General features: G+C 36.3%; 1 protein-coding gene across 1 annotated transcript; it reads right to left on the reverse strand.

Moving 5' to 3' along the window:
- Positions 1–11,957: 11,957 nt before the first annotated feature.
- LOC107030052 lies at positions 11,958–12,392 on the reverse strand. The gene has a single exon (XM_015231457.1). The coding sequence runs from the start codon at positions 12,390–12,392 to the stop codon at positions 11,958–11,960; it is 435 nt and encodes a 144-aa protein (XP_015086943.1).
- Between the last annotated feature and the right edge of the window lie 3,389 nt (positions 12,393–15,781).

Raw genomic sequence — 15,781 nt, forward strand, 5'->3', positions numbered from 1 at the left:
TACATATGAGGTTTATGTCCCTGCAAATTAAAGTGGGGAGTTTCATTAGGTCTTTGTTGTCGTTATATTGAAGGAACGGTCCATAAAGGTGTATGATTTGATGTCCATGTAATACCTTAAAATCCATTCTTCATTTGTGAATAAGATCATACTGGTGATTTTTAAATTTTTCATATGTGTAATGTCAATTCTTTGGTGTGGAAATGATTTTCGATATCAATTAAGGTCACTTTGAGTTGAAAGTTTCCTAACCGATTAACTTTTGATGTAAGATTATACATGGGTCAGCTTCAAATGACCAAATATCCTAGAATATAAAGAGTTACATGTCCCCTAAATTATCGAATTTGTTATATATCAATCTTCTTTCTAATGCCACCGATTTCTCAACAATATGAGTTTTGAGTAAAAAGTTATGACCATTTTAGTAATCCGCTACACCGTAGTAACGAATTAGCCGACGAGAAATCTTTTAAAAGGGTCATTTTTTTGTTTTTTTTTATCTTTAAGAAATCCATACACAAATTTCTTGGCTAATTAAAGGCCTAAAACAATCAGATTACAATCTCTTAATATGCCATTCTCTTCTCTTTCAAACACTAAGGCAAAACCCTAACGAAAAATAAAAGTAGAAGATTTCTTTCAAGATTCTTTCAATCTTTTTCAAGATTCTTCTTCAAGGTAAGTTTTTCTCCAAGAACTTTATTCTTCCAACTCAAATTCCTCCATACAATTATGGATCACTAATAAAAATTATAATTCTTAGTCATAAAGATTTCAAGAAACTAATTCAAGAATCTCAAGAAATGTTTTCTAGATTAATTGTTTTACTTCAATCTAAGGTTTCAAGACTTCTAATCATGTTCTTCTTCAAGATTCTTCAAGAAACTTGTTCTTATATGTATGTAAGGTTATCATAGTGTTGGACTAGTTTGTCCTCACGCGCTACATCTACTTTAAAGTTAGTAAAAGAGTAATCTAGGATTGTTTCCCTAGATTTGGGTATTCTTAAGTTAAGTTAATTTTGAGTTTGAGTTCCTATTTCTTTTTGAATTTCTATTCCTAATTATTGAATTGTTATACGATATGCATTAAGGGCTCGTTTGGTGTGAGGGATAAGCATAAATAGTCCTTGGATAAAGGAAGAGTAAATGGCAGAAATCACATACTTTTAAGGTAAAATTACCATTTATCACTTATAAATTTATAGTTACAGAAATCCCTCAAGCTGTTACAATAATATAAGCACTAATGCATTAATCTGATGTACGAGATACATTAATCATTAAGTAAGATACATTACAATTTATACATGATACACTTAATCTGATGTACATTTTATACATGATATACTAATCTGATGCGTGAGATACATTAATATGATGCATTAGATACATTAATTTGATGTGCTGATACATTCATCTGATGCATGAAAATGAGAAATTTTGGGAATTTGTAAAACTAATAGGGGATAATGGTAATAAGAGAACTTAACTGTGAAATTTTTATCATTTTTCCTAAAAAAAAGTCATGGGATAAGAAAATAGTCCTGGGATAATATTTAGATGTCTTTTTGGGTTGACATGTTTGGACTNATAGGGGATAATGGTAATAAGAGAACTTAACTGTGAAATTTTTATCATTTTTCCTAAAAAAAAAGTCATGGGATAAGAAAATAGTCCTGGGATAATATTTAGATGTCTTTTTTGGTTGACATGTTTGGAATAACTTATTCCACCATTTATATCATAATGATGGGATAAGTTATCCGATATACATGGTGGTATATGTTATCCCAAGATAACTAACGCTAGGATAAACTATCCTGTGATAACTAGTTCCCAATCAAACGACCCCTAAGATTCTTGAGTTGATTTCTTCATGTCTATATTGCAACATGAACTCTATAAATTTGAGTGTTCTTGATATAAGAAGTATCGTTGAGTTATGAGTTCCTGAGTTCTGAGTTTCCATATTCCTGTTAAGATCCCTGAGTTAGGTCGTTCATGTCCATAATTTCGCATGACCCTATGATTTGAGTTATAAACTATGAAAAGATTTTTAAAGTCAACATTTGAATTCTTAAAATGAGTTTTGAGAAAGTAAAGATGAGTTTTGAGAAAAGAGTTTCTAAAACATGATTCGTGTGACAATCGAGTATGTCATCAATGTATGAACAGTATGGTATCCAAATATACAATCAATGTTTATGTAGTATGACTTCTCGAGTCATCAATGACCATATTAAAATATGATTTTGATATGTTTTTGAGAAAATGTTTTCAAGTAATGATTGAGTAAGAGTATAAAGGGACTATGTATTCTCATAAGTATCAATTTTTACATTGATAAATGACAAACTTACATTTCTAAATGAATTATGAGTTCAAAAGATATTTTAAGAGTAGTTACCTATTTTAAGAGGATAGTTTGAGAAATTTTCTCAAACAAGAGGAAGAGCTATGCTTTTAAACATATGAGCACGAGTATATATTATTGGAAGTAGTATTGAACACCAATATGAGGACGAGTTAAATAACTCAAAGTCTTCATAAACCAGGTATGCCAACATATGTAAAGTGTCATACTTTTTTAAGAATCCTTATTGATTATAAGTATACTTTAGTGGATCCACTTAGTTGAGGATGTCCTACACTCCGGTAGGGTATAGGAAAATTCTGGTTGTATGGATGAGACGTTGTATCATTATGTTGATCATAGTGATGGTTGTCGATTAGAGAATCTTCTAATATAGTTAAGTATATTTTTATATATCACCTATTATGTAGAATTCAAAGATAAGAAAGTATTTTGTAAAGCTTTAAATGATTTAACTCCTTTTATTTTTTACATTCAACTTGAGTATATTGTTAAATATTGCAATCCCTTCTTTCAATTATTTATTATTCAACTATATTATATACTCGGACATTGATGTACTGAAGCATTCAACCTGCATCTTTTTAATGATGTAAATATAGGTTCTTAGGATCCCTAACAAGAGCTTTTTGAGATCACTTTATTCACTCGTCAACTTTCAAGAGAGGTATCCTTTCTATTGGAGGAATCTAGTTTTATGAACTGTTAGTATTAGACGCATTTTGAGTTGTCGTGCTCTTGTCCCGACACTTGTCCATATGTAGTAGAGGTTTCATAGATAGACAATTTTCAAGAGTCTTTTTTATTTCAGATATTTTATTTAACACTTATATTTCATAATAATATATTCAACAAAGTTTTGAGATCCAGTAATCTATTTTTACACATTGCTTTCAGTTTGATACTTATGTATGCTCAAGTTAGTCTTCCGCTTGTAGTAGACCAGGATTGTTTTATTCGGAAAAGGAAAAATATTTGGTTTTTTAAGTTTTTCGACTTTTTAGAGTCGCTACTTAATTTTTTAAGAAAAAAATCAAGAAAACTATTGTTTTCAAAAGACTTAACAGAAAGAATCATTTGAAAACTTTAAGGGGGTTCGGGAATTCCTATTTATATTTTTAGAAAGGGGTTAAACACCTAAAATATCCACTTAATACGGTTATCCGACAACTAAGTTAGTTTGGCTAAAACTTGATTTAACTTAAATTGAAAGTTTAGAATGGTAGAGAGCTAAAATACTAAATTATTATCTAAGTGAGTTATTTACAAAATTATTAATTTTAAGTCAATAAAACATTTAAGGCGTTTGCGGGGATTCAACTTTTTTTTAACTTTAAAACTAACGACAATCAAACAACAAACGATCAAAACAGGTAAAGAGAGAGAGAGAGAGACAGGGAGAGAGATTTGGGTCCAGATCCGGATTCTCTGTCCGCCTTGACCGGAATTTTGGACCAACCTGTTTTGGGATTTTGACCTATTTGACTTTTTGGGTTTTCGACCCATTTTCTTTTGTACCTGTCCTAGACTAAACATACAATAATAATAAATAATCATTCAGAAAATAAAAGAGACAAGGGCTTAGGCCCCAAAATACAAAATTATAAAAATGGAAAACATAACATAAAGAGGGGCTGATAGACCCTAAGTCTTCAACACTTTGGATTGACTTCATATTCTTGATTTTGGGGACCTGTTCGTCGATTCCGTTGGCTGACTTGATTCAAGAAAAGCGATTTGCATTTGGGCCTTTATGGCCCATCCAAAATATGAGGGAGAAAATGATATCCAAGAGGACTCGGATGACATTACATGCGACAAAAATGCGAGAATTAGCATTTCAAATTTAAATCCTCAAAACGATAATTGAATAAATATATAGGGCTTCCATATAATCGGTAAATACTAAAAAATAGACTGTAATAAGCAAGAGGTTAGTTGGTTTTGATGCAATGAACCTAAACGGAGAAAAAAAAACAACTTTATTGTACAACATATGTTCATCTAATGCATCCTTATTTATTTTATATTTTTATTTATTTATCATTTATTTATTTATTTATTTTAAAACCCAAACAACAAAATATGCTAAGTTTTAATTCATCAAACCTCAGTGATCAAACACAACAAAACTTAATTTGTAGACACTTTCACAACAACGACAGATTGAAAGGAAACACTCGCTACCTTCTCATAGAAAAACAAAAAAAAACTTTATGCACAATAGATCCGATAACACTCAGCCCTAAAACGAGAATTACTAATATAAAAAAACACATCGATGTAGACTTAACCACAAAACAAATGAGCAAACAGAACCCAGACAAGTGGCGAGTATAAGGCAAGAGTTTTAGAACATGCAACAAAGATGATATGATAGCTCGAAATGGCAGCGAACACAATATGCGAAACTAGAATATTGACACCTGAGAGATGAACTATCAATAGAGCTATCTAGCAGAAAATTGAAAGACAACAACAAAATTTCCTATATGCAAAGGGTAAGGAATAAGGATAGAATTATGTAACATCGAACGTAACCGCATCATACTAGTATATAAACAGCAGCAAATCATGTATATTCAATAAATTGGGGAGGTGACATATGAGCTAAACTTAGAGAGAGTCCAATATCCTAGTCGTCACAGTGAACTTCATGCACATATTAAATCTATATATATATATATATATATATATATATATAGTATTATTATCATTAAGATTTCTTGTCCAGATATTACTCATTAGTCAATGATATTACAAGAGTATATACTATTATAGTATCATTTAGTAATGAGTAATTTCTAAATAGGAAAACTACCATAAAATATATATGTATACTCTTATATTACCATGACTAATGAGTAATTTCTGAACAAGAAATCTTAATGATACCACAACAATATACATATACTCTTATAGTACCATTGACTAATGAGTAATTTCTGAACGAGAAACCTTAATGATATCAATGCATTATATGATACTGATTTGGAACTTGTTTGGCATTGCTACTAAATACAACTTAGTTTTAGAAGCACTTTTTAAAATGACTTTTTAGAAAACTGTTTTTTTTAAAAAAACATATATGTTTGATTAATTCATTTGAAAATTATTTTTCATAAGCAAATTGTGTTTGACTAATCTTTTCAAAAAGTGCTTTTAAGAGTCAAATTACAACAAATGANTATATGTATACACTTTTTTTCAATGGGGCTTAGAGTAAAAGAAGAGGGAAAAGGGGAAAGGAATAATCTGTAAAAACGACTAAACGGTGGGGGGGGGATAGCATCACCCTTAACACTTCTTATGGGAAACTCGACTACAACTAAGCACTTTAGATTTGCAGCAGATCCATGAGAAGAAAAAAAAGAAAATGATTATAGTCACAAAAGGGAGATGTGACAATACAAAATCAGAATGGGGATACTCCATGACAATAACTTTAACACAATGAAGTAATAAGCCAAATAACAAGCGACTCCATGGTATCTAAACAATGTACAGAAACAAAATTTCAAAACAAGAACCCGACTAATACTTCAAAAGATAACGAAATAATAGAAATAAAAAAATAGAAAACAAAACCATGCTTCAAAAGCTTTGAGATACTCCAACAACCTAGTAGAACCAAATAATTAACACCTTAACTTTAGAGAGACTTAAAACTGGTCACTCATACTCTACCGCCATAGAGCTACATTTCACTAGACTAAGCTACTATTAATAAGAAATCACGATAACAAAGAAAGAAGCGAATAAATAAAGAGCCAGCAACCAAGAGTACTATAGCTTTTGTTAAATCGAAATGAGCATTAACAATCTCTTATATTGTGAATAACATGGGAAAACGACAATAGCTAATACTCAGATCTCAAAACACCATTTTTATATAACTTTAAAAAATACACAAACTTATCTTTCATAAAATCAGGAGAAAAACCGATAAGGAACAGAATCAACAAATAGCCAGTTCAAATCATACAAGGAATTAAGTTTATACAACAATATTTTGAATTTGGCAGAGATGGAGGAATTAATCTAAGAGGATAAAAGGTTACCTTTTTTGGAGCAGCATTCCGGGAAATCCCCGAGAAGGGAGACGACCACCTCTACTACTCAAAAAATTTCAAGTCGCCGACGAGAGTGCAAAATCTTGATAGTGGTTTACACCGGAAATATCTCCCAATCTTTTCGACTCCTTTTATATGTGGACCTTTAATTCACTGTAACTCTCCAAGAAATCTCCCTTCTTTTTTTTTTCTTTTTTTGTTGTCAAAATTTCCAGAAAACTCTTCTTTTCTAGACAAGAGAAAACCAACTCAAAGAAATTCCCAAATACTCCCAAAAAGAAATTCACCTAAGAACTGTGAGAAAGAGAATACTAATAAAAAAAGGGTTTTCGGATTGGGGGAAAGGCGAGGGCAAAATCGAGTTTTTCTTTTCAAAATAAATTTAAAAACTTCAACCTTATCCTTAAAGCAAAAGGATAACCCGAATTGATTCTCAATTCCCAACGGACGGGAAAGAGTTGGATGTCTAGAATCGACCCATCGTCCTTCTTGTGCCACGCGTTTCCATCTGGACGTCGCAAGGACGAAAACGCGTGCCTTGCTTGGTTGATTTTGCTGCTGCAATCGTACGATGACAGAGATGAAGGGAGAAAATGATGAAGTTGTACTCTGCTCGCATTGTACCCATCCAAGGGGTGAAGTCTCCTACACCTTTCCGTTTATTCTCGATGTTGCCAGCTACTGACCTCCGTGAACTCGCCCTCGCGTGGGAGGGAGGAGGTTCATTTAGGCACTGGTGGTGTCATCCAAGCGTCTGTCATTCGGAACACCGTGAAGACGCCGTTCGAGCACTGTTATCACATTATGTTGCTTCGTTCTTCTTGTTGATAACAGGAATGGGCCGGGTTGGGGAGTAAATCTGGGTTGGGGAGCTGAAAAGGGAATGGGATTAGGGCTGATTTTTTGAAAGAATTAAATGGGGGATGGGCTATTGAAAAGTTAAAATAGAAGAGGCCCAAAATGGTTTGCCCCAATGGATTAAATTGGTAACTAGATGAGGTGAATTAATTAAAACCTTCTTAATTTTAACAAAATAAAATAATCGACTTGATTAAGATACAATCAATCCGAAAATGTAAACTTATTTAGTAAAGCATTAAACCCAATAGAAAATCCTTTTAAGACGATTATCGAATAATCCTAAAATATACTAGTTCTATACATAAATACGCAACATATATCTACTGTAAAAAATTACGAAACAACGATAAGATTAAATTAGACCAACATGAAAAAATATTTAAACTTTATAAGATCAATTGTTTCAAATTAATTAAATTAAGAAGCTCCTTAATTAATTCATATCATCGATGGTCAAAGTTGGGTGTCAACAACTGTCCCTCATTTTACCTGATTTGATGCATGAAATTCGAGGAAAATGAAATTGACCAAACCAATTTTGACCGACCCCACATTCATCTTTAGGAAAGAGAATTGGTACGGATTTTAGGAATTATGGTCAAACCCCAAAAAATGGGTCTCCTACATATCTCAGGCAACATGAGAATTCATGCCACTTGTAGTTCGATAAGCTTGATTTGACGCACGATTCTAAAAAGTTCAAAATCCATCCCGATATCGAATTATGAAGGGACCAAAATGCTCGAGGATAAGATTTAAGAGCGAGTGTTGGAGTACAGCCGAGTTTTCAACATTGAGCCCGCCTACATATCCTTAAACCATAGGATTCAGGCTACTTGTAGTTCGACTCGATCGGTGGAAAAGGAAATCTATTTTGCTAGACAACCTTTGGTTCTGTATAAGTGACAAATTAAATCGAGTATGAAAAGGATATTTGTAACCTCTAAGCCATGAGTGTGGTGCACCTCATACCCATAATTAAGAACTTATACTGACAGAATTTCCAAAGCTCTAGGCGCATTGTCACTCAGATTTGAAATTTGCCTTCGGCAACTACCAAAATTTCCAGATGCGAGACTAAACTGAGGGAAACTGAAGAAAAAACCACATGCCTTCTGATAGGGGTGTGGTTTGATTGTGGTGGAAGTCACTCCTCTGCTCGCATCCTAAGAGTTTGACGCTCCTTTTGGACTATATCCCAGTTCGCTGCTAAGAAAAAGTTCCACGTTGTGCTGCATCCTTTTTGACATCGTCCACACCTGTGGTATGTTTTGGAGGATTCATCCTTTCGGATGCTCTCGACAAAGACTGAGATAAAACTCGTCAGCATAAAAAACGCAATCAAGATGGAAGGCAATGTATGTTACCGTGTCGACACTTAATTGCTCTTCTCGACATTGGACATCAGCTCGATCGGTTTGACGTAAAGCAAATAAAGCTTATGTCTTGTGTTGGCAATGCAATCTTCAATATACTCTTCATGCGATGTCAACATAAATGAAGGTTGATGCAGTGCTAATATTTTCTCTTGATGTCGTCTTTTATGCTCTTTTTGATGCTTACTTTTATAAAAATAAAAGAATGCAGTTGATATCGATGGTTAAATATTTCTCTTGAGATGCACGATTCCTTCTCTTGGTGGTGCATGATTTCTTCCGGGGCATGAATATGTTCCTGTGATGCATAAATTTCTGCGAGGTATGAATATCTTCTTGCGATGCATAAATTTCTGTGAGGTATAAAATCTTCTCGTGATGCATAATTTCTGTGAGGCATGAAATCTTCTCGCGATGCATAATTTTCTGCGAGGCATGAAATCTTCTCACGATGCATAATTTTCTGCGAGGCATGAAATCTTCTCGCGATGCCTAACTTCTGCGAGGCATGAATATCTTCTCGCGATATTGGGTATTAACTCACGATGCATGATCTTATGCGATGCATGGTATCGTGATGCATCGATCTTCCGCGATGCATTAATATTGACTCGCGATGCATGGATCTTCCACGATGCATGGATATTGACTCGCGATGCATGATTTTCTGCGATGCATAAATATTGACTCGCGATGCATGATCTTCCGCGATGCATAGATATTGACTCGCTATGCATGGATCTTCCATGATGCATGGATATTGACTCGCGATGCATGATCTTCTTGGTGCCTTCTGGATAATCATATCGTCTCAATTGATGATAACGGTAAAATGACTTCCAGATAGTATATTGTCTTGATAGAAAATAGAACAAATGACCCCTCTGGAATGTATTGTATTGATCGACAATGAAATAAATGGCCCCTCCGGGTACTGTATTGTCTTGATAGACAATAAAAATAAATGATCCCTCCGGGTAATGTATAATATCATATTTGACATTATGATGCTAACGACGTCCTATACGGAAACCGTAAACTCTTTCTTGAGATTCTCGCTTGATTCACCTTCGAATCTAGCTGGACGTTCCTTATAAACTTCATGTTGTGGGAAATTGACTGAAATAAACAATTCATATTGCCAAGTCTCCGGTATAAGCAATATAAAATAATTCCTATGTCTACAGGAACACCGTTAAATTTTTGGAGAGCTTTCTCCTCCCTGACTTCTCCATGTTTGTCGATCGGAAGAATTTGCTGATATCAAAGCAAAGCTATAAACATGCGTCCACAGAAGAATTGTTAGTTTTAAAACGGACTGATCTGTGTCGATTCTTCAATTGTCTTCTCATTGTCCTGCTATCTCCGATTGATTTTCCTGATCTCCCAACTCTTGATAGATAAGACAATATATTTTATGTCAAAACAAATGAAAGACAGAAGGAAAAATTTTTAGGAAAACAAATTTTGAAAAGTAATATTTTGAAAAGGGTCACTGCCGAATGTCATGTCACGTCAGGCTTAGCGAACTTCTTTGAGCTTGATGCTTGGAGGTATATCTGATTATTCTCCGGAAGTATTCAAAACCAGTCTAGACTTGTAGATAAACCCACGCTGAAATTTTGAGGCCATCCTCAAAATTTTTGTCCCAGTTAACTGTCTTGCTTATCTTTCAACTGTAACTGAGTAGATCGCGGTATTTTTGAGATCCTCTCATAAATTCTGTCCCAGTTGCGAATCTCAAAATATCTTCAGTCTTGACTTGTTGAGGAAAAATCTTCTTCTCGAGAATTTTTAAGTTCCTCTCAAAAATTCTGTCCCAATTTCTATTGTAAAGAGGTATAGAAATCTTTTGAGAGATATGACCGAACCCTTGTGGCGCCTACGTATCCCGTTGAGGCAGGAATCAGGTCAAACGTAGTTCCCCCTTAAATGTTAACAAAAGTAAGAAATTTACAAAGAAACCAACTGAGGCCAACATAGGCCGCCTACGTATCTCATTCTTGAGAATTCAGGTCGAACGCAGTTTAAACACAACGAAATATTAAAAGGAATAAATGGGGTGATCGAGGCCGACATAGGCCGCCTACGTATCTCATTCTTGAGAATTCAGGTCAGACGTAGTTCATTAGAAGAGGGATAAAACTTTAAGCAAATTAAATACAAGCAAACAAAATGATTACAAGTAAATAACAGAAACGCAAACCAAAGCTTCACACGTAGTATCTCTTGACAACGTTTGAGTTGATAGGTTTCATCCATGCGGTGCCATCCATCTCCGACAGGACCAAAGCACCTCCAGATAATACTTTTCAAACCATGTAAGGGCCTTGCCAATTTGGTGCGAATTTTTCTTTGTACTCATCTTGATGAGGAAAAGTGCGCTTAAGTACTAACTGAGTGATTTCAAAAGTTCTAGCTCTTACTCTCTTGTGGAAAGCGCGAATTATTCTCTATCGATATAGTTGACCGTGACAAACGACAACCATTCTCTTCTCATCAATCAAAGTTAACTGATAAATTCTCTTGCTCACCCATTTAGCATTACTCAACTCAGCCTCTTGGATGATTCTCAACGATGATATTTCAACTTTAGCAGGTATGACTGCTTCTTATCCATATACTAGCATGTATGGAGTAGCTCCAGTCGATGTTCTGACAGTCATTCGATAACCCGATAGAGCATATGGAAACATCTCATGCCAACCTCGATGATTGTCAATCATTTTCCTCAAAATCTTCTTGATGTTCTTGTTGGCAGCCTCTACAGCTCCATTCATTTGCGGATGATAAGCGGTTGAGTTTCGGTGAGTAATCTTAAACTGCTCACATATTTCTCTCATCAAGTGACTGTTGAGATTCGCACCATTATCAGTAATGATGGATTTTGGTACTCCAGACCTGCATATCAGATTGTTGCAAACAAAATCAACCACAGCTCTCTTGGTTACCGCCTTGTAAGAAGCTGCTTCACTTACTTGGTGAAATAATCAATGGCAACCAAAATAAATCTGTGTCCATTAGAAGCGGCTGGCTCTATCGGATTGATGACGTCCATACCCCAAGCTGAAAATGGACAAGGTGAACTCATATCATCATTCTCCATGGTCATCCAGAAATAACCGGCTCAAAGGATCATTCTTGCCAAAGTGAGCCCATTCATATGCGTGCCACAAACTCCAGCATGTATCTGTTCAATAAGCTTTGAGACTTCAACATCATCGACGCATCTGAGGAGACCTAAATCTGGGGTCCTCTTGTACAGGATTTATCCACTTAGAAAGAATTTGAGAGCCATACGACGTATCGACTTCTTCTGGTTGGACGTAGCATCTTCGGGATAAATCCCGGACTCCAAATACTTCTTTATATCAAAATATAATGGCAAACTGTCTGGTTCCGCCTCAACATGTGAACAAAGGACCGGATGTTCTTTCAGCTCTATGTCCAGAGGATCAATGTAATCAGTATCTGGATGTTTAATCATTGAAGCAATGGTGGCAAGGGCATCAGCCAATTCATTTTGTATTCTGGTAGTATGTTTGAACTCGATCTTACAAAATCTTTTGCACAGCTTCTGTACATACTGCACGTTAGTTATCATCTTCGGGTTCTTCACGACCCACTCTCCTTGAACCTGATGAATCAACAGATCTGAATCTCCGATAACAAACAACTTGTAGACAGTCATGTCGATGGCCATTTTTCAACCAAAGAATACAAGCTTCATATTCAGCCATGTTGTTTGTGCAATTAAATCGAGCTTAGTTTCCATAGGATAATGCTGACCAGATTCTGCCACTAAGACTGCTCTGATACCTTTACCTTGGTGATTTACTGCTCTATCAAAGAATAGTCTACAACCGGGATATGCTTCGAAAATATCTTCACCGACGAATGACACTTCTTCATCGTGAAAATAAGTCTTAAGCGGTTCATACTCTTTATCAAGAGGGTTTTCTGCAAGATGATCAGCCAAGGCCTGTGCCTTTATTGCCTTCTGAGTCACATACACAATATAAAATTCACTCAACAACATTTGCCAGTTAGATAACTTTCCGGTCGGCATCACTTTCTTGAAAATATACATCAATGGATCCATTTTTGAAATGAGATATGTAGTGTAGGAAGACAAGTAATGCCTCAACTTCTGAGCAAGCCAAGTCAAAGCACAACATGTTCTCTCCAATAGAGTGTAACGAGACTCGTTATGGAGTAAACTTATTGCTTATGTAATAGATAGACCTTTCCTTCTTTCCTGTCTCGTCTTGTTGACCAAGTACGCATCCGAATGAACTATCCGAGATGGACAAATACAACAACAAAGGATTCCCTTCTCGCGGAGGAACCAGTACCGATGGATTGGACAAATAGTTCTTAATAGCATCAAAAGCAGTCTGACACTGTTCAGTCCACTTTGTCAGAGCATCTTTCTTCAACAACTTGAAGATAGGCTCACACACCACGGTTGATTGAGCTATGAATCGACTGATGTAGTTTAACCTTCCTAAGAAATTCATCACTTCTTTCTTAGTCTTCGGAGGAGGTAACTCTTGAATCGCCTTAATCTTGGAAGGGTCAAGCTCAATACCTCTTCTACTGACTATAAGTCCCAAAAACTTGCCAGCTGGTACTCCAAAAGCACATTTAGCGGGATTCAACTTTAAGTTATACCAACGCTGACGATCAAAGAATTTCTTCAAATGTGTCAAGCGGTCCAAACTTTCGTGGGACTTGATTATGACATCATCCACATACACCTCCATCTCTTTATGAATCATATCATGAAATATAGTCGTCATATCCCTCATATAGGTAGCATTAGCATTCTTGAGGCCAAATGGCATCACCCTGTAATGATACACACCCGAAGGTGTAATAAAAGTTGTCATTTCTGCATCTTCCTTGTCCATCAGAATCTGATGATAACATGCGTAGCAATCCACAAATGAATGCATTTCATGCTTAGCACAGTTATCAATCAGAATATGAATGTTTGGCAATGGAAAATTATCCTTTGGGCTTGCTTTGTTGAGATCTCTATAGTCAACACAAATTCTTATCTTTCCGTCTTTTTTGGCGACCGAAACAACACCAACCAAGTCGGGTATTGCGTTACTTCCACCAATTTGGACTCAATCTACTTGGTGATCTCTTCTTTAATCTTCAGACTCAACTCGGGCTTGAATTTCTGAGCCTTCTGCTTCATCGGACTGAACCCTAGAGTAATCGGCAATTTGTGAGACACTACATTGCTACTCAACCCTTGCATGTCGCTGACTTCCCAGACGAACACATCAATGTACTCTATGAGTAAATGAATTAGGACCTTTCTTTGATCTTTATTCAAATGAACGCTGATTTTGACCTCTTTGACACACTCTTGGTCTCCTAGGTTTACAGTTTCAGTTTTCTCTAAATTCGGCTTATGCTGGTTTCCAAACTGCAGAAACTATTCACCAACATATTCAGGTGCCTCAGTTTCATCTTCATCAACCATTTCATCATCTGCCTCATTTTGTTTGTTCAGCTCGTGACATGACATGACATTGGCAGGTTTAAAACTTATATTATTGAAACCATAAATAGACAAAGTTAGGAAAGTAGAATATAGTACATAAATAATTAAGCAAATTTTTAATAGAGGAGGCTTTTAATTGAATTGGAAAAACAGTGCAAACTTTAGCCATGGCAAGGGCCATGTTGCCTTTTTAAGCATCACAAGAAAACTTAAAAGTTCAGATAAGCAAAATGATAGGTCTCGGGCCTCTTCCGGACTAATGCCCTTCTACCAAGGAGTTTGGTGAATCAGGATCGGCGTGGAGATCCAATTCTGCAGCATCTCCCCGGGCTCAGCATCACGGATACCATCTAGCTCAACCTCTTCCTCAATAACAACATCAGTCTCCTCGTAAAGGCCGCAGATTCCTTCCCCAATGTCGTCGGGCTCGGTATATTCTCGGATCGGGAATGATTGATACATATGAGGGATTGGCTTAGCCAATGCTTGATCATTCTTCTTCTTAGCCTTCATATCATCATCTGTGGGGATGTACCCCAAACCATATCTGTCTCCTTTGACGGGGACCGAAACAGGCTCAATAATTCCTTCGGAATTTCTTCCCAATCCAAAACCAAGTTTGAACCCATTTTGCAGCATCACAGTGGCAAACATCTTATACACGGTGGGCGTAGGAGGTTGTGGGGCCAAATCATCACCGGTGGCATTTACCAGCTCCACCATGTAGAAATTAGTACCTCGAGACACTTCATTGATAATCGGCGCCTGTCTGCCAGAATGACTACCTTCGCCATGAATGACTAGCTCTTTGTTCTTCCAAACGAGTTTCATCATCTGATGCAGGGTAGAGGCACAACTCCAGCCATGTGAATAAAAGGCCTTCCTAGAAGAAGGTTGTAGCTGGTGTCAATATATAGGACTTGAAACTGTGTGCTAACCTCGGCAGGGCCCAATTGGATAACCAGATCTACGACTCCCAAGGTATCTCTTTAGACCCCATTGAAGGATCTCACATTAAATTGATTTTGCTCAAGTTTTCCCAAGACAAACTTTAACTGCCTTATCATCGACAACGGGCAGATGTTCAGACCAGATCAATCATTTACTAAGACGCGATTGATAACCTTTTCGTGATAGACGACAGTGATATGTTATGACTTTTTGTGGGACTTGCCTTCAAAAGGCAGTTCATCGTCCCAAAAGCTGATTCGACGCCCTCGAATAACCTGGTGGATCATAGCGGCCGCGTTATCGATGCTCGTGCCCGCGGGTACATACGTATCATCGAGATCCTTCATCAAAGCTTGCCTGTGCGATTGTGAATTCATCAGCAGGGCCCATACAGAAATCTGGGCTGGAATCTTCTCCAAATGTTTGACAATAGAATAATCTTTTGGCTACATTCTTCTCCAGAATTCCTTTGCCTCACCCTCGTTTATTGGCCTTTTAGCTTGATCCTTCTTTTGACCTCCGAGAGCAAGCTCCTCAGGAGTATAACATCTTCCGGATCAGGTCATACCTTGTGCAGCAGCAAGGCAACAACCTTTGCAGGTGTCAAAATAACGAACTCT

This window comes from Solanum pennellii, chromosome 9 (genome assembly GCF_001406875.1).
Source record: "Solanum pennellii chromosome 9, SPENNV200".
Classification (NCBI taxonomy): Eukaryota; Viridiplantae; Streptophyta; class Magnoliopsida; order Solanales; family Solanaceae; genus Solanum; species Solanum pennellii.

Coding starts and splice junctions, on each gene's coding strand:
- LOC107030052 (XM_015231457.1), bottom strand. CDS start 12,392: ATGGCCATCGACATGACTGTCTACAAGTTGTTTGTTATCGGAGATTCA.